At 53.1% G+C, this 16,583-nt stretch overlaps 2 protein-coding genes across 5 annotated transcripts in view; one reads left to right on the top strand and one right to left on the bottom strand.

Annotated features, from left to right (window-relative positions):
- Nucleotides 1–5,432, top strand: part of SMARCD3 (SWI/SNF related, matrix associated, actin dependent regulator of chromatin, subfamily d, member 3) — a 38,329-nt gene extending 32,897 nt beyond the window's left edge. For all 3 annotated transcript variants that reach the window (XM_034965275.2, XM_008967959.4, XM_034965274.3), the window contains 11 exons: nt 678–720; nt 1,541–1,663; nt 1,781–1,903; nt 2,152–2,247; nt 2,406–2,507; nt 2,731–2,892; nt 3,862–3,959; nt 4,138–4,273; nt 4,641–4,763; nt 4,890–4,991; nt 5,231–5,432. In XM_034965275.2, the coding sequence (XP_034821166.1) occupies nt 678–720; nt 1,541–1,663; nt 1,781–1,903; nt 2,152–2,247; nt 2,406–2,507; nt 2,731–2,892; nt 3,862–3,959; nt 4,138–4,273; nt 4,641–4,763; nt 4,890–4,991; nt 5,231–5,284 (1,162 nt within the window). In that variant the 3' untranslated portion in view covers nt 5,285–5,432. The remainder of the gene's footprint in view (nt 1–677; nt 721–1,540; nt 1,664–1,780; nt 1,904–2,151; nt 2,248–2,405; nt 2,508–2,730; nt 2,893–3,861; nt 3,960–4,137; nt 4,274–4,640; nt 4,764–4,889; nt 4,992–5,230) is intronic.
- A 152-nt stretch (nt 5,433–5,584) lies between these two features.
- On the bottom strand, nt 5,585–13,185 carry CHPF2 (chondroitin polymerizing factor 2). 2 transcript variants are annotated; one of them, XM_008967957.4, is made up of 4 exons: nt 10,133–13,179; nt 8,792–9,356; nt 7,814–7,996; nt 5,585–7,033 (listed from the first exon to the last, which is right to left on the bottom strand). In XM_008967957.4, exons 1-4 carry the CDS (start codon nt 10,393–10,395, stop codon nt 5,726–5,728), a joined length of 2,319 nt encoding a protein of 772 aa, XP_008966205.2. In that variant the 5' UTR covers nt 10,396–13,179; the 3' UTR covers nt 5,585–5,725. The 2 variants fall into 2 exon arrangements, with proteins under 2 accessions (XP_008966205.2, XP_008966206.2); XM_008967958.4 differs by lacking the exon at nt 7,814–7,996 and having other exon boundaries at nt 10,133–13,185.
- Nucleotides 13,186–16,583: the final 3,398 nt, after the last annotated feature.

Below are 16,583 nucleotides of genomic sequence, written 5' to 3'. Positions count from 1 at the left end.
CATCCAGCTGCTACTACCCCGGGCCTAGTCAGTTTGGCCTCAGCCTGAAGTCACACCCATGCACATTCTGGGCGCCTATGGCTGCAGCATGTCCCTCACCCTGTTGCCAGGTAGTCCCAGGGCATGAGTACCCCCAGCCCATCAGTGTTGTCTTCCAAGCCCAGGGTGGCTGGAAGGGGTGCAAGTCCCGCCAGCTTCACACCATCACCTCCCGCTCCATGGATAGGAAGGAGTTCGTCTCTCTCCCTCCCTCTGAGCTTAGGCCCCTTTGGACAGGGCACCCCCTGCTTTCCAGAAAAGGTCTTCAGAACCTGGCTTCCCTCTCCTTTGTCCTCCCTCATCCCCACCTTTCCTCAAACACGTCTGCAGCTCGCATCTTTTGGCAGCACCGCCCCCACCAGCCAGTCCCTCCTAAGTCTAAATTTCTCTGTCCCTGAGGATGTGGCAGGGTAGAAGGGGGCTCCCAGGCCAGAGAATGGATGGGTCACTCCTGTGTCCTGAGAGAGGACAGAGCACCAGTTCCACACACCACCGTCATAGCCCTTGGGCGGGCAGACAAGTGGGCTGTGGGAACCCCAGCCAGGCGGGCAGAGATGTCGGGATAATTTAGCAGGTGGCCTCGTTACTCCCAGATCTGTCGCCATGGTAACCTGGTTTTTTCTTTAAAAAATGTACAGTGCCAAGAGGAGGAAGATGGCTGACAAAATCCTCCCTCAAAGGGTGAGTGCCTTTCACAGCAGCCCCCAGCCCACCCCCCACCCTTTGCTGCTCCGCCCTCCCCTCCCCCCTCAGAAGCAGAGCTTCAGCGTCACAGTCACTTTCACTTTTTGTTTAAAAAAGCTCATTAATAAGTGAGGCTCCGCAGGCCAGAGGGAGGGGGTGAGGTGGAGGGAAGCAGCAGAGCCACTGGGGCCACAACACAGGGGCCTGTCAGGGGGTTTGATCCAAGTGGTACTAAGACATAGAGCTGTGGGACCAGGAGGGGGCAAGAGCTAGGGGATCCGAAGCTGCCAGGCAGAATGAAGGGGATAGAAGGTGGCCAGAGATCCTGAGCATCCTAAAGAGACCCAAGTCCAGCTGGGTATGGGGACAGCACAGTTGGGACAGGTGTGGGGGCTGAGCAAGGTGCCAGCAGAGAAGGAAGCACCGCTGTCCAACTGTCTCAGGGACTGAGCCCCTACTAGGCACTTTGCAGGGGCCCAGGGGAAGCCCAGCAGGCATATGATATGGACAATGGCAGGATGAGGAGACTAAAGGCTAGTGCTTGCTGAGCTCCACTGTTGCTACCTCCTCCCCGATGATGAAACACAAGGCACTTCCTAAAGGGAGAAGCAATTGTTATCCCTACACAGCAAGGCCCCTACTGCTGGATAATGGCATCCTGGGGAGACGTCCTGTTCCCACTGTCAAAGCTACATGCCCAAAAGTAGGATGGCTCCCCCGACATCTTTTGTACCCTAGGATTGTACAACATGCATACATTCCATGGTACAACCCTGGACTTGAGCCTCTGACTCCTGCCCTGCTCCTCCTTCTCCAGATTCGGGAGCTGGTCCCCGAGTCCCAGGCTTACATGGACCTCTTGGCATTTGAGAGGAAACTGGATCAAACCATCATGCGGAAGCGGGTGGACATCCAGGAGGCTCTGAAGAGGCCCATGAAGGTGCCTTAGTTCGGGGGTAGGAAGGGGACTCTAGAGTCGTGTGACCAGGATGGGGAAGCAGGATGGTCGGGGTGGGAGCACACAGCATTCGCCCGGTTCTACACTCTATTTCTACAGCAAAAGCGGAAGCTGCGACTCTATATCTCCAACACTTTTAACCCTGCGAAGCCTGATGCTGAGGATTCTGACGGCAGCATTGCCTCCTGGGAGCTACGGGTGGAGGGGAAGCTCCTGGATGATGTACGTCCCGGCCCAGGTCTCTCCAGGTGTCCTGGGGTGGGCATGGGCTGCACTGAGAACAGAACAAGGTGTCTGCACTAAGGGCTAGGGAGTCAGCCCAGGCTGGGTTGGGGGGCAGGCCTAGAGACATTCCAAGTGCAGAGGATTTCATCTAAGCCCACTGCCCTGTCTGCTGCCAACTTGGCCTCCTTCTGCTCCTCCCACCTCGTCCTTGTTCTGCCCCCATGGTCCCTGTTGCTCTCCCACAGCCCAGCAAACAGAAGCGGAAGTTCTCTTCTTTCTTCAAGAGTTTGGTCATCGAGCTGGACAAAGATCTTTACGGCCCTGACAACCACCTCGTTGAGGTAAGACCAAGAGCCCCTCCGCCCTTGAATTGCCACCCTCCCACAGGCCAGAATCTCTGAAGAACCAGCACAGATTTGGGTCAGGGACCACCCTAGAGTCCTGGGCCCCACCACTCCAGATGGGCCTTTGGGAGACACAGCTCTTCTCTCCTGGACAGTGGCATCGGACACCCACGACCCAGGAGACGGATGGCTTCCAGGTGAAACGGCCTGGGGACTTGAGTGTGCGCTGCACGCTGCTCCTCATGCTGGACTACCAGGTCTGCACCTGCCATGCTGCCCCATACACGCCACACAAGGCCCTCAGGGCAGGGCTAGGTCCCAAAGTGGTGCATCTTGAGAGACCTCCTTCCCCTCCCAAACCTATCCTTCCCCAGGGGCATGTTTCCTCAATCAACACATCCCCCTAGTCCTGAATGGCCTGGCCCTGGGCTCCTTCCTTTCTCTCCCTTTGGTCTAACTTTCACAGTCCCCTTTTCCCAGCCTCCCCAGTTCAAACTGGATCCCCGCCTAGCCCGGCTGCTGGGGCTGCACACACAGAGCCGCTCAGCCATCGTCCAGGCCCTGTGGCAGTATGTGAAGACCAACAGGCTGCAGGACTCCCATGACAAGGAATACATCAATGGGGACAAGTATTTCCAGCAGGTAACCTCTCTCCTGAACCCTGGGATCTGGGGAGCAGGCGGAGTTCTCCAGCAGGGGAAGTACCTCTACCAAGGTAACTACCACCCCTCCCTTCTAGATTCCTGAGTAGCAGAAGCAGTACACAGTCATGGTCTTGGAGCCAAGAGACCGACCAGGATTCTAGTTCAGGCCCTACTGTGGATTAGCTCTGTGCTGCAGCCAATCCATGTTAGCCCCCCCAAGTTAGGAAGACCTGGAAACCCTACAAAGCCAACCGCTTTCTGGAATGTAATATTCTTGGCACTTGGAGTTAGGATCCCCAGGTTCTAGTCCTGAGTCTGGACTCTGGGTAAGTGACTCAGCGATTCTGAACCTTGTTTCCTTATCTTTGAAGTGGAGTGACAATACCTGTCCTATCTACTCTCCTGGGCAGTTAGGAAAATCAAACTGCTGCAAAAGTGATTGAGCAAAATTCCACCAAAACAGAGAATATTCTTATTAATGCATTTAAAAATAAATACGGCAGATAAACCTGAGGAGTAAAAATAGCAGTTGATATTTATTGGGCACTTACCATGTGCCAGGCACTGTCCCAAGCACTTTATGTGTATTAGTTCACTGACTTCTCACAGCAGCCCTGGGAGATAGGTATTCTTTTCATCCCCACTCTAGAGATGAAGACACTGAGCCTTGAGGTGTTAACTTGCTCCAGGTTGCATAGTAAGTGGCAGAGGCAGGACTGATACATAAGCAGGCTGACCCAGGGCCCGCACTCTCAACCCCTGCCCCACACTGACCCACCCCCTACCTTGTCAGTCATACCGGTGGCTCCACCACCAGACCAGCCCACCCCAATCCCATCCCCATGCGCACTGAGGAATCAGACTTCCTCTCAGCTTCTTGTGGCCTTTCCAGAACAAAAGGATCTACAGCTGCATGATGATCTCTTCAAGAAGAGTGATCTCTCTCTCCCCAATTGTCCTGCTTCAGATTTTTGATTGTCCCCGGCTGAAGTTTTCTGAGATTCCCCAGCGCCTCACAGCCCTGCTATTGCCCCCTGACCCAATTGTCATCAACCATGTCATCAGGTGAGGTGGCCCCAGCTTGCTTCTCAGACCAGGGAATGATCTCGTTCCTGCCTTCCCTGCCCCTCCCTCTCCTCCCACTCCCATCTCTTCTCCCTCCCTGTTGGATCTGCCCCAGCCCTGGGGCCCTGGGGCCTGTATGGGGGCATTGTGGACACGAAGGGCTGGACTTCCCTGGCAGCGTGGACCCTTCAGACCAGAAGAAGACGGCGTGCTATGACATTGACGTGGAGGTGGAGGAGCCATTAAAGGGGCAGATGAGCAGCTTCCTCCTGTCCACGGCCAACCAGCAGGAGATCAGTGCTCTGGACAGTAAGGTGGGGCCCAAGCCCAGAGCTGGAGTGGGACATTAACCCAGAGATGATAGAGGAGACTTTTCTGAGACCAGGGTGTGGTTGCAGATGAGCAGTCTGGGTTAAATTAAAAAAAAAAAAAAAAAAAAGAGACCAGACTCTGGGCCAATGGGACACACATGGCCCTTCCATGCTGCTTGGAGCTGAACCTCATTCCAAGTTTAGTTCTGCCCATCCCCTCCTCCCCTGGGACTTCAGAGAAATCAGGGGCTCTGAGGGGTTGTCCTTCACAGAAGAAACCCCCTCTCCCTCCCCTTCCCACCCGCTTCCTTTCCCCTCGTCTCCCACATCACCACAGCCAGGTGGAAAGCATCTATCTTTCTACCTGCAGATCCATGAGACGATTGAGTCCATAAACCAGCTCAAGATCCAGAGGGACTTCATGCTAAGCTTCTCCAGAGACCCCAAAGGCTATGTCCAAGACCTGCTCCGCTCCCAGAGCCGGGACCTCAAGGTGAAGAGGGAGACTCAGGGAGTACTGGAGTGGAAGACAAGCACAGCGGGAAAGAGAGTAAACGTTGTACTCCAGGGGCAGGTGAGGGGATTCAGGGCTCAGGGCTCACCCCACGCTCCCTCCCAGGTGATGACAGATGTAGCCGGCAACCCCGAAGAGGAGCGCCGGGCTGAGTTCTACCACCAGCCCTGGTCCCAGGAGGCCGTCAGTCGCTACTTCTACTGCAAGGTACGCAGGGACCCTTGCCCTGAGGCTTCCCCATCCTCAACTCCAAGAGAAACCTCCCTGTTCAGCTCGTGGGCAGCCCTCGCAGCTCCCCACAGTAAAGCTTCACCACACTGCCTCACCATGCAATGGCCCTCCCTGCTCCCAGATGCTCTTTCAGGGCAGGCGGTGTCAGTAGGTGGGATTGTCCTGATCACTCACCAGAACACTGACACCTGCTCCTGTTCTCACTTCCTCTAAAGATCCAGCAGCGCAGGCAGGAGCTGGAGCAGTCGCTGGTTGTGCGCAACACCTAGGAGCCCAAAAATAAGCAGCACGACGGAACTTTCAGCCGTGTCCCGGGCCCCAGCATTTTGCCCCGGGCTCCAGCATTTTGCCCCGGGCTCCAGCATCACTCCTCTGCCACCTTGGGGTGTGGGGCTGGATTAAAAGTCATTCATCTGACAGCAGCCGTGTGGTCATTGGAAACTGGGGAGGGGAGGGGGAGGGAAGGGGGAGGGAAGAAGGTGGGGAGGCAGTGGGTCCCTCAGGACAACTCCCCATACCCTTCCCTTGGATTCTTCTCCTTACTCAATTTTCCCTAGACCTAAAAACAGTTTAGCAGAAGACATGTTTAATAACATTTTCATATTTAAAAAATACAGCAACAATTCTCTATCTGTCCACCATCTTGCCTTGCCCTTCCTGGGGCTGAGGCAGACAAAGGAAAGGTAAGGAGGTTAGGGCCCCCAGGCGGGCTAAGTGCTATTGGCCTGCTCCTGCTCAAAGAGAGCCATAGCCAGCTGGGCACGGCCCCCTAGCCCCTCCAGGTTGCTGAGGCGGCAGCGGTGGTAGAGTTCTTCACTGAGCCGTGGGCTGCAGTCCCGCAGGGAGAACTTCTGCACCAGCCCTGGCTCTACGGCCCGAAAGAGGTGGAGCCCTGAGAACCGGAGGAAAACATCCATCACCTCCAGCCCCTCCAGGGCTTCCTCCTCTTCCTGGCCTGCCAGTTCACCTGCCAGCCGGGCTCGGGCCGCCAGGTAGTCAGCGTTGTAGAAGCAGCCCTCCGCAGAAGCCTGCCGGTCAAATCTCCCCCCTATAGGAGCCCCCCGGGAGGGGTCAGCACCAGGAGGGGAGGGGGGGTCAGGGCCAGCCCCCGGGGGCCCTGGGGGTGATCTCTGTGGTGACAGGGCAGGATTGAACTCCTGGAAATGGACTGGAAAGAAGGCCTGCCAGCCAGAGATGGCATTCATGCGACAGCGGTTGAGGACTTCGGGCCCAGGCCTTGTCCACACGGTGGTAAGGAAGAAGAGAGTGTCCACAGGGTGCTTCTTCGAGACCACGTCCATGAGTCGCACCTGGGAAGGGGCCTCTGCTCGCACAGCGAGCCAGGCCAGCCTCGTCCCAGGGTACCGTCGCTCTAACTCAGCTGCTGCAGCCTTCACCCCAAGAAATGGGTCTGGAGCTCCACGGCCACCTTCTCGTGGCCCGTAGACCAGCAACAGGGTGAGCAATGCATGTTCTCGTGGCTCCAGGACATTGGCTGCAAAGGCCTCGAGGAAAGCCGGGGCTGCAGCAGCTTCAGCCACCAGGAGTGGCAGCACCAGCTGCACTCGGGTGGCCTCAGTGACATAGGGCATAGGTAGGATTTCCACCCGGCTCAGTGGCCGCAGCAGGCTGACCCTGCGAGCCAGGGCCCGCCGGTGCCCACGCTGTGTCACACATTCCAACAGCAGGTCCAGGGTGTACTCCATGCCCCGTGCTGGGTCGAAGCGCCGATAGCCGTTGAGCAGTCGCTGCTTCTGGAAGCGCAGGCGGGGCTGATAGCGCCGATTGAGCTGCTCCAGGGCAGTCTCCAACGCATCACCCACGTCCGCCCTGCTAGCCCCCTGTAGTGGGCACTTGGGAGCCCCATCTGCACAGGAGAAGGTGTGCTGCTCTGTGAAGTAGTCCCAGCCCAGCACCTCAAAGCGGGAGTGTGGTGTGAAAGGAGCAGGGAGCCCAACGGGCCAGCTCAGCCCTGCCTCCCCTTCGGGGGTCAGCACGGTCAGGTTCCGGATCTGAGCCTGGGTTGAAGGGAATGCACCTCACATTAGTGCCAGCTCCAGGATCCTACCCAGCTCCAGCTGCCTGCGCTCTGAGATTCAAACAGCTGAGCTCTGTCCTAACTCCATCAACACTTAGTGAGGGGTCCCTTGCTAATCACTGCATCCCTTGTACATTATTCTTCACCTCTAAAATGCAGATGGAATAGGAATCATACTCACCTTACACAAATGCCATGAGAAGGAGGTGGAAAATGTGCTTTTTGCACAGGTAAAAGTATCTTGAAATAGAAGCTCAACAGCCTTTCTCTCCTATACCCAAAGGACTCACATCCTCTTCATAATCACACCCTTGTTTTCATCTATACTCCACCTCTGCCAAGCCCGACATTCAACTTGAGAATTCTCCCTTCTACCCTTGGGCTTTCTTGGGACAGTTCTAGAAGTAAAGAAACTTCAGAGTTTTTGCCTCCTCAGTGGACAGGCACTATTGAGGAGCTAAAACTATTCTGTCTGAACACTGTGCAGAGCTTCCTGATCCTCAGAGTCTACTTGCAAACCCCTTTAGCTGCATTCAAGTTGTGCTGGGAGCTTACCTTATGATTGCTTTGGACCCCCAAAGACCTTTGTCCCTGTAGTTGCTTTAAATTTAAGTATGGTCGGCCTCTTCCTGCCCTGCCATTATACAGGGCCTAGCCCAGCCCCACTGCCAGCTGCTCGTTCATTGCACGCCTGGACATCTCAGGCTCTCTCTGACCCTCTGACTGCGGTCCTCTGCCCACCTGCTCCTCTTCAGCTCACCTGCAGTTGTTCTATTTCACTGTAAGCCCGCTCCAACTCCAGAGCGCTGAAGCGTTTGTGGAGCCGGTACATGAGGGTACCTTCGGAGACAGGGTGCACGGTGAAGGCACTCAGGAAAGCCGAGCTCCCTTCCTTCTCAGGGTCCCTATTTTTGGCCAGTTCAAATGAGCGATACTGCTGCCCCTAGAGGGACAATCAGACCAATCAATGACACACACAAGAGCTGCCAGTCCCAAACCGCCCTTAACCATACTCAGTGTTCACATCTGTTAGCACTGCTGCGTTAGAACAGAGGACAGAAGAGGCACCCTTTCCAGCACCTCGCTTAACCCCAGTTCTTTCACTGCCCACATTTTGGAAAGTAGAAAGCAAGTAGGCAACTAAGGACACTCTCGGCTACTCTCAGTGCATTGCTTACGGGCTAGCCCTGCTCTGCAAGGAGCCATCACAGAAATAACATATTAAAAATAATAATAATGATACTTTCTTCCCCCAAAGATTCCCATTGTTCTTCAAGGGAATGAATGCCACAAGCCAGAAAATCCTCCCAATACTTTGGTTTGAGAGGATGAGCCACCTCTGGGTTCTTCCACTCTTCTCCAGCACAAGAAACAGGGCAGCTCTCTGGGCTGGAAAAGTGATCACCTCACTTCTCTGGGGAGTAGCCATCTCTAAGACATGCCCACACTGCCATAACTGAAGTGTGGATGTCGGGGGAGGTGCGGAGGGCAGGGGGGCAGGGGAGAAGGACTGGTGAGTAGGAGCACCCTTTGGTCTTGCTTACGGGTTCCTAACAAGATACTACTTTTGATAGCCCCAGGTTCTCAGATTGCCAAAGGTGAGCAACGGAGGGCCCACAGAGCGGCCAGTGGCCAGGAAGGGGGAACAATGGCCCCTAAGGTGCTGCTGGGAGGAAGGCCAATCACTCATCCCCCACTAGCTTATCAGGGACTGGGACTGACTTGAAAGAGCTGTCACCTGGTGCTGTGAGACACAGCCGACGCCCAGAGAGTCAATGAGGCAGCGTCCAAGCCACTCGTCAGGACGGGCACTGAGAATGTCTCCTCGGCAGCCATCCAGATGTGGCCGCAGACGAAGCAGGAGACTCCGTGACAACAGGTAGCCAAAGCCCCCATGACAGTACCGGGCCTGCTCGCCTGCGCCAATGAACTCCTCTGCCCGGCCTAAGTACAGGTCTTGGTTGATGCTGAGGTGGCCAGCAAGGGCCGCCAGGCGGGGGGCCTGCACATATGTGTCATCCTGCATGATGAAGAACCAGTCGTAGTCGGCCCCAAAGTGTGTGTGAAGGTGGCGCAGGGTCTCTGACATGAGCCAGGCGGGCCGCTCATCCCCATGAGACACCACCTGCATCCCTGCTGGAGCCCGGGCCCCCCGCTGCCCAGTGAAGTAGAGTAACCGAGGGAAGTGATGGGCCACCGTACGGTTCACAGCCACGGCCAAAGTGGACAGTGTAGCTCGGGAGGTCAGGACAGCCACCAGCAACCGCTCACGGGAGCCCAGCTCTGTCTGGATGTACCGAGTCCTGTGGAAAGACCAGTGTGCCAGGGGTCAACTCCCTAATCTTTAGGAACCCAGCTTGTTCAGAATATACATCCCCCTCTAGGAGTGAGTTGGGGCTGAGAAGGGAGAAACTTCCTTCCTTGTCAATATTAATTAGGTACTGAACTGAGTATCCACTAAGTAGCTGACACTGGAATTGATTTGGGAGGGGAGGGAGTCTACCAAGGATAGATTAGGTAGGTTAGATGCAATTCCTACTCTGTTCAAGAACATCGAACCCTGGCTGGGCACGGTAGCTCACGCCTGTAATCCCAGCACTTTGGGAGGCCGAGGCAGGTGGATCACCTGAGGTCAGGAGTTCAAGACCAGCCTGACCAACATGGAGAAACCTCGTGTCTACTAAAAATACAAAATTAGCTGGGCGTGGTGGTGTGCACCTGTAATACCAGCTACTCGCAAAGCTGAGGCAGGAAAATCACTTGAACCTGGGAGGCAGAGGTTGCAGTGAGCCAATATCGCACCATTGCACGCCAGCCTGGGCGACGAGAGCAAGACTCCCGTCTCAAAACAAAACAAAAACAAACAAAAAACATCGAACCCTAATTTAACACCAATGAATGTGAGACTTTCTAAGACCTAAGAAGGAGGGAAAAAACGGAAAGAAACCATGATGGAAAGTAAGCCAGAATTGCTCCAAGTCGCCCGACGCCGATTGCCAATGGAAAGGCAGAGGCAAGGATTTACACCAGCCCAAAACAGGGCCAGTTTCTGGGGACTATGCACACACGTTGCTCTCACCTGAGCACCTTCTTGTAGGGCTTGTTGGGGTCCCTGTAGTAGGGGACAATCCGGGGTTTGAAGTCTTCATCATTTTGGTCTAGCCGAGCTCTCGAATCTGGATTCTGTGGCCCTCCTTGCTCCCCTACAGCCTCGACACAGGGATCTTCTCCCTCCCCCTGGATCCAGGAAACCCGCAGGAGGCTCAGGCTGCACCCCAGAGACAGCCCTAAGATGAGGGGAAGCGCTGGCCGCAGCAGAGCCAACAGGGAGCTCAGTCGCATGGTGGTAGGCCCTGCCAGGTGGGTGCCCCAGGGGCACAGCCTCAAGGATCAATGGATTGATGGGCACCAGGCCAGTAGTAGGCTTGCAGTTTTAACCAGAGAACCTGGGGTCAATGAGGCCAAAGACAGAGCAAGGCCGGCTGGCTTCCAGGCCCAGCATCCCCAAGAAGATTGTCCTGTCTTCACAACTCCTTCTGCCTGCTCTTCAACTGTGAAGGTGTCGGAACTAACCCCCAGCCAAAACGGTAATAAATGAAACAATCAATTTCACTCACACTGGGATTATGGTCTGTCTTCCACTAAAAAGAGGAGGAAGTAAAACTCAATACTGCCAAAGCTAACCCAAAAAGGAACACTACACACATCTGCAGACTGGGCCTAAGTCAACAGATGACAGCAAGCGATAAGAGGTAAGGGAAAAACACACGATCCATCAAAACAACAGCCCCCAACCAGAGAAGCCGGAGCCTGCCTCAGTGGGCCTTTCCGGAAGAATGCCTGCCTCTGGCATCGGTCCTCAGGCGGGCTACTGAAGGGGCTGCTGAGCCACTGCGGCAGGCCCGGTGGGCACAAGGGAAGGGGCCAGAGCCTCTTTCTACTCTGCTCCCCGTGTTTGAGAAGACGCAACGGCTACAGGAACCCCTCCTCCCACTCAGGAGCGGTCTGGAGCCACTCGCATGGCACACATAAATTCTGCCCACCCGAATGAGGTAGATCGGTGACTCAGCACTGACAGCCTCTCAGGAGCGCCATGGCCGATGGAGCCATCTTGCAGGGCATTCTCCTCGGAACCCCAGCTGCTGAGGAGACAGCAGGCGGGGACTGGAACTCTTACTGTGTGCGAGCGATTCGGTGCCTGGTTTTACCAGGGCCCCAGGGGCCAAATGAAGCAAACCAAAAGCAAAGAGAGAGCACAAGCAGCAACTAGAGACAATGCCAGGGTCCTGGGAACGCAAACAGAAGCGCGGCCAGCTTCCGACAGGACCCCTGCGGGGGGCCCACAGCCCCTGCGCTACCTCTCGGCGATCAGAGACCAAGTCTAGCCCTAGAACGAAGGCCCGACGCGAGTCTTCGCCGTTCGTCTGAAAACAGAAATAAACTGGCCACGTCACCGGGCTGCTGAGAAGGGGGCTCGGGAGACCAGCTCGGGTCGTTCTGCGAGGCGGGGTCGGAGGTCGCGGCCGGGAGACTGGGGCACAGACCTCGTTCTCAGGCCAGTCGGCGGGAGCGGAGGCCGCGCCAGAGACAGCATCGAGGCCGCGAGCGCAGGACCAGGAGGGACGCCCAAGGCCCTCGGGGAGGAGGCCCGGGTTTCAGGGCCGGGGGCCGGCGGACACCGGATAAAGGACGGCCGGGGTCTCCCGGCGTCCCGGGAGGGGGCGGGGCGGAGGCGTGGGGACCAAGAGCGGCGTCCCGCACGCGCCTGGCAGGGAGCAGGGACGGGGAAGGGGGAACAGACCCCAGTGCCCGCTGAGGCGCCGGCTCCGCCGCTGCAGCCGCTGCCACCTCACAGCCCCTGTCCGCAGCTTCCTCTTCCGCTGCCTGTCAGTCACCCGTCTCTATGGTGACCGCATCCGGCCGCTCGCTCCGCCCGCGCGCTCTCTATGGTCGCTCCCACGGTTTCTCAGCACCGCGCACCTCCTCGGCTGGGATCCGGGCTGCCTGGCCCCAACCGGCCGCCCCCCGATAAGACGCGTTCGCCCCCACATACGCGAATCCAGGCAAATCCAGAGTGGACCAAAGCTGCCCCGTAACTTGGGCTGAACCCCATCTGCCCTGGAAAAAGCATACCCCCACCCTCGAGAGCGCTTTTCTCCCAATTGGCTGTGGAATCCCATCAGCCTTTCAGTTGCCTAAGAAATGTTTGTTGTTTGCCAGGCACGTACGTTCATCTAAGGATGCTAAGTTCCGGGCATCTTCGTGAGTGCTGGGTAAACAAGCGGTGGACGAGATGGGCATGGTCCCTGCTCTCAGGGAACTGAAAGTTGAGGGAGACAGGTAATAAACACGCTTGAAATAGCAAGAATAAAACAGGTAGAAATCCCAGTCTGATAAGTACCATTGCAGAAAAGCACAGAGTCCTGTGGAAAAACTAAACAGAAAGTATTAAATTAGACTGGGAATTTGGCAATGCTGAGATCCAAAGGTTCAGGAAAAGTTATCCAGACATGAAGTGGACAGTTTTCCAGGCAAAGAAAAGAGCACCAGAATGTCCTGAGAGAGGAAAGAGATTGGCTTGGAGAAGAACTGGGAAGGCCCAGGGCATCTTTGAGCCTGGTGAGGGGAGAACAGCCCAAGGTAAGGCTGGGGAACAGGGAACAGGTAAAGCATTCAGACCACCACAGTGGTTCCCCAACCAGAATGGCACCCTCCCTAAGGAGCAATTTGGAAATGTTCGGGGCAATTTTGTTGTCAAATGATTGGGGGAGAGGAGCCAAGGAGGCTCCGTGTCTTGCACATTGCAAGATGGTATCACACAAGAAAACTGCCCTGATCCCACACAGCTTTCACATGTCCTACTGAATATTCATATTGGTTAAAAAAAAAAAACTGGTTATAATCATCTGATGTGCCTGTGTCTTATATACAAAAAACAAAGTAATCTTGTAGGGGTGTAAAATGTGCTGAATTTTTAAGGAATGTAACCACCATGTTAACAGAAGGAAGATTATACTTTGTTGTGTTCAGGAATTTATTAGGAATTACTCACCATTTTGGAGAACTGGGTCACTGATAGCAGTGTTATTCATAGCGTTCAGTCTGCATTTGTACTGTCACATTCAAGGTGCTCCTATGCATAACTACTAGCATCTGACTAATTATGCTTTCTAGCATACTGAAAAGTATTATCTTATTATAAAGGATTTCCTTTTATTCTTTCTGCTTTGGTTCAGACACTATAATTTTTTTTGAAATTATGTATGTAGTTAGGCTATACTATCTATAAACTTCATTTCACAATAGTAAATGGGGAGTTATAAAAATGTTATTAAAATGGAACATTGGGGCTGGTAAAGTTAAGAACCACTCAAGAATATCTTGTATGTATACCTTATAGATACCATTCTAGGAGTATATAAGATAGAACTCACTGATATTGCCTACCAGCACCTGTTACCCCTGTTTTAGTCTCATCCTTAGACTGCAACTGAATCTGTTCTCATCAGCTGGCACATGATAGGCTGTAAATGATTTGTTGGAAGAGACTCTGGGAAACAGCAGATACACTTAGCTCAAGGTCAGAAGATTTCTAGACCAGCGCTGTCCAGTAGAAATCTAGTGCAAGCCACAAATGTGAGCCATATATGTTGTTTAAAATTTTTTAGTAACCACATTTTTTAGAGTTAAAAAAGGTAAAATTAATTTTAATATTTTATTGTATTATTAGATATATCCCAATCATTTCAACATGGAGTCAATATGAAAAATTATTGATGACATACTTTACATTCTTTTTTATATGGAATATTTGAAATCCAATGTGTATTTTACACTTAACAGCAAATCTCAATTCAGACTAGCCACATTTCAAGTGCTCCATAGCCACATATGGCCAGAGGCTACCATACTGAACACTGCAGGTCCAGATCCTTTTCAGTTACTAAGTTCCTAGGTAATTCTCCAAGAGACATTTCCTTCCTTGGGTCTCCGTTTCTTCATAATTTAAACAGAGTCTAAGCCAAATGTTCTTGTTTCCAGCACTGACCTTCTGTGCTTTTTTTCAAATTTAGCCAGTCCCTTTCTCCTCTCTCTTTACTCACCTCCTTTTCTCCCCCATTTTCCCATTTCTCTTTCCCTATTTCTTCTTCCCTCATCCCGAGTTCTTTTCTCTGGCTAAACCCAGGGCGGGGTGGGCAGGGGGAGGGATGGTGGCTCACACCTGTAATACCAGCATTTCAGAAGGTCGAGGCAGGAGGATCTCTTGAGCCCAGGAGTTTGAGACCAGCCTGGGCAACATAGGAAGGCACCATCTCTATGTAAAATTTAAAAACTGTAGCCAGGTGCAGTGGCTCATGCCTGGAATTGTAATCCCAGCACTTTGGGAAGCCAAAGTGGGCAGATCGTTTGAACCCAGGAGTTCCAGACCAGCCTGGGCAACATGGCAAAACCTCATCTCTGAAAAAAAACACAAAAATTAGCCAGGCATGGTGGTGCTTGCCTGTAGTCCCAGCTACTTGGGAGGCCAACGTGGGAGGATCGCTTGAGCCCAGGAGGTCGAGGTTGCAGTGAGCCATGATCGTGCCACTGAACTCCAGCCTAGGCAACAGAGCTGCCCAGAGCTGCTTGTCACCTTAGTTTCCTGATCTGTAAAATGGTAATAATCCTCACCTCGGAGTTTGTTGGGGGTGGGGAGTTTAATGTGATGGCATAAATGAAAAAGCATAATAAATATTGTTATCTGTAACCACACATTTTTAAACGAGGCTGGGAAAGGAGAAGCATATTTCTCCCAGGAGGCACAGGCGCTTGAATCTGTTTCTTTGTTGTGTTTTGTTTTTTGAGACAGGGTCTTGCTCTGTGGCGCAGGTGGGAGCGCAGTGGTACGATCTCAGCTTGCTGCAGCCTTGACCTTCTGGGTAACTGGGACTGCAGGTATGCGCTACCACGCCCGGATAATTTTTGTATTTTTTTAATAGAGATAGGGCTTCGCCATGTTGCCAAGGCTGGTCTTGAACTCCTGAGCTCAAAAGATCCACCTGCCTCCACCTCCCAAAGTGCTGGGAATACAGTCATGAGCCACCACACCCAGCCAAATGAGTGCTTTTTATGTGATCCGCAATCATAAATAACTTTTTTTTTTTTTTTTGAGATGGAGTCTTGCTCTTTTGCCCAGGCTGGAGTGCAGTGGCGTGATCTCGGCTCACTCCAAGTTCCGCTTCCTAGGTTCACGACATTCTCCTGCCTCAGCCTCCCGAGTAGCTAGGACTACAGGTGCCCGCCACCATGCCTGGCTAATTTTTTGTATTTTTAGTAGAGACGGGGTTTTACCGTGTTAGCCAGGATGGTCTCGATCTCCTGACCTCGTGATCCGCCGGCCTCGGCCTCCCAAAGTGCTGGGATTACAGGCGTGAGCCACCGTGCCCGGCCCATAAATAACTCTTTTGCTTCATACAGAAGGGTTTTGCAGTCATTTAACTGTATTCTTTTTGTAACTATCATTCCCATTTTACAGAGGAGAACATGTACTTTGCCCAAGGCCACACAATGAAGCGTAGAACTGGGGTTATGCTCTTAATTATGCTATGCCAAGTGAGGTCTCCACCTAGGTACCCCAGCAACACACGAAAGTCACTTCTTTTAGGGCACTTAATTTCATGGTGTCAAGGTCTGTTTTGTTTTTGTTTTGTTTTTGTTTTTTTGGAGACAGGGTCTAGTTCTGTCACCCAGTCTGGAGTGCAGTGGTTTGATTATAGCTCACTGCAGCCTTGAACTCCTGGGCTGAAATGATCCTCCCACCACGGCCTTCCAAAGTGCTTGGATTACAGGTGTGAGCCACCACACCCGGCTTGTTTACTTTTCACATGTTCCTTCTTTATTATGAGCTCCCTGAGGTCAGGGAGTGACTTTGCACCATTGCAACTCCAGCACATATATCTGAGCCTGACAGATAGTAGGCACTTCGTTGGTGGAGGATATTCTAGGAAAATGTATGTTCAAAGGCATGCAGGTGTAAAATAGCATGCTTAATCTCCGAACTATTTAAGTAGGTAAGTTCTACTGAAGTATGAGTTTGAGAAGAAAAACTAATTCTCATTGTTTGAGTCACGGACTGTGGGCGAAAAGGTGCCACATTTGGAGAATATGCTCACAGGGAGCAATAGCTTCCTTTGCTTCCTCAAACGTCACTGATGGTGAGGCTTCTGCTGCACAGGAGCCTGGAGAAGTAACAAAGATCACAAAGGGCCTGCCTTGTACTTGAGGCTAAACATTTGGAGTTTACAATGTAGGTAATGTGAAGTCCGTGAGAGATTGTATTTATTTTTAAACCATCCAGCCCAAAATGTCATGTGAGAGATTTTAAACAGTGAGACTCAAAGGGAAAGTAACGGGCCCGGTAGCATGGCTAACTAATAATAAAACAAATCTCAGCCAAGGGGCCTTTTTATCTCGGGGCCCTTTCCACCAAACTTGCACGGCTTCAGTGGAAACCTAACAATTCGGCAGTGGGGAGGCTAAACGGCCGAGGT

Source organism: Pan paniscus, chromosome 6 (genome assembly GCF_029289425.2).
Source record: "Pan paniscus chromosome 6, NHGRI_mPanPan1-v2.0_pri, whole genome shotgun sequence".
NCBI classification, from domain to species: domain Eukaryota; kingdom Metazoa; phylum Chordata; class Mammalia; order Primates; family Hominidae; genus Pan; species Pan paniscus.
This window is presented reverse-complemented; position numbering and strand designations above follow the sequence as displayed.

Excerpts from the sequence above, each read along its gene's own strand:
- CHPF2 (XM_008967957.4), bottom strand. The coding sequence starts at position 10,395 with ATGCGACTGAGCTCCCTGTTGGCTCTGCTGCGGCCAGCGCTTCCCCTC. Across the intron at positions 9,357-10,132 it reads CCCTACAAGAAGGTGCTCAG|GACTCGGTACATCCAGACAG; the intron begins GTGAGAGCAACG and ends GTCTTTCCACAG. Across the intron at positions 7,997-8,791 it reads GCTGTGTCTCACAGCACCAG|GGGCAGCAGTATCGCTCATT; the intron begins GTGACAGCTCTT and ends TTGTCCCTCTAG.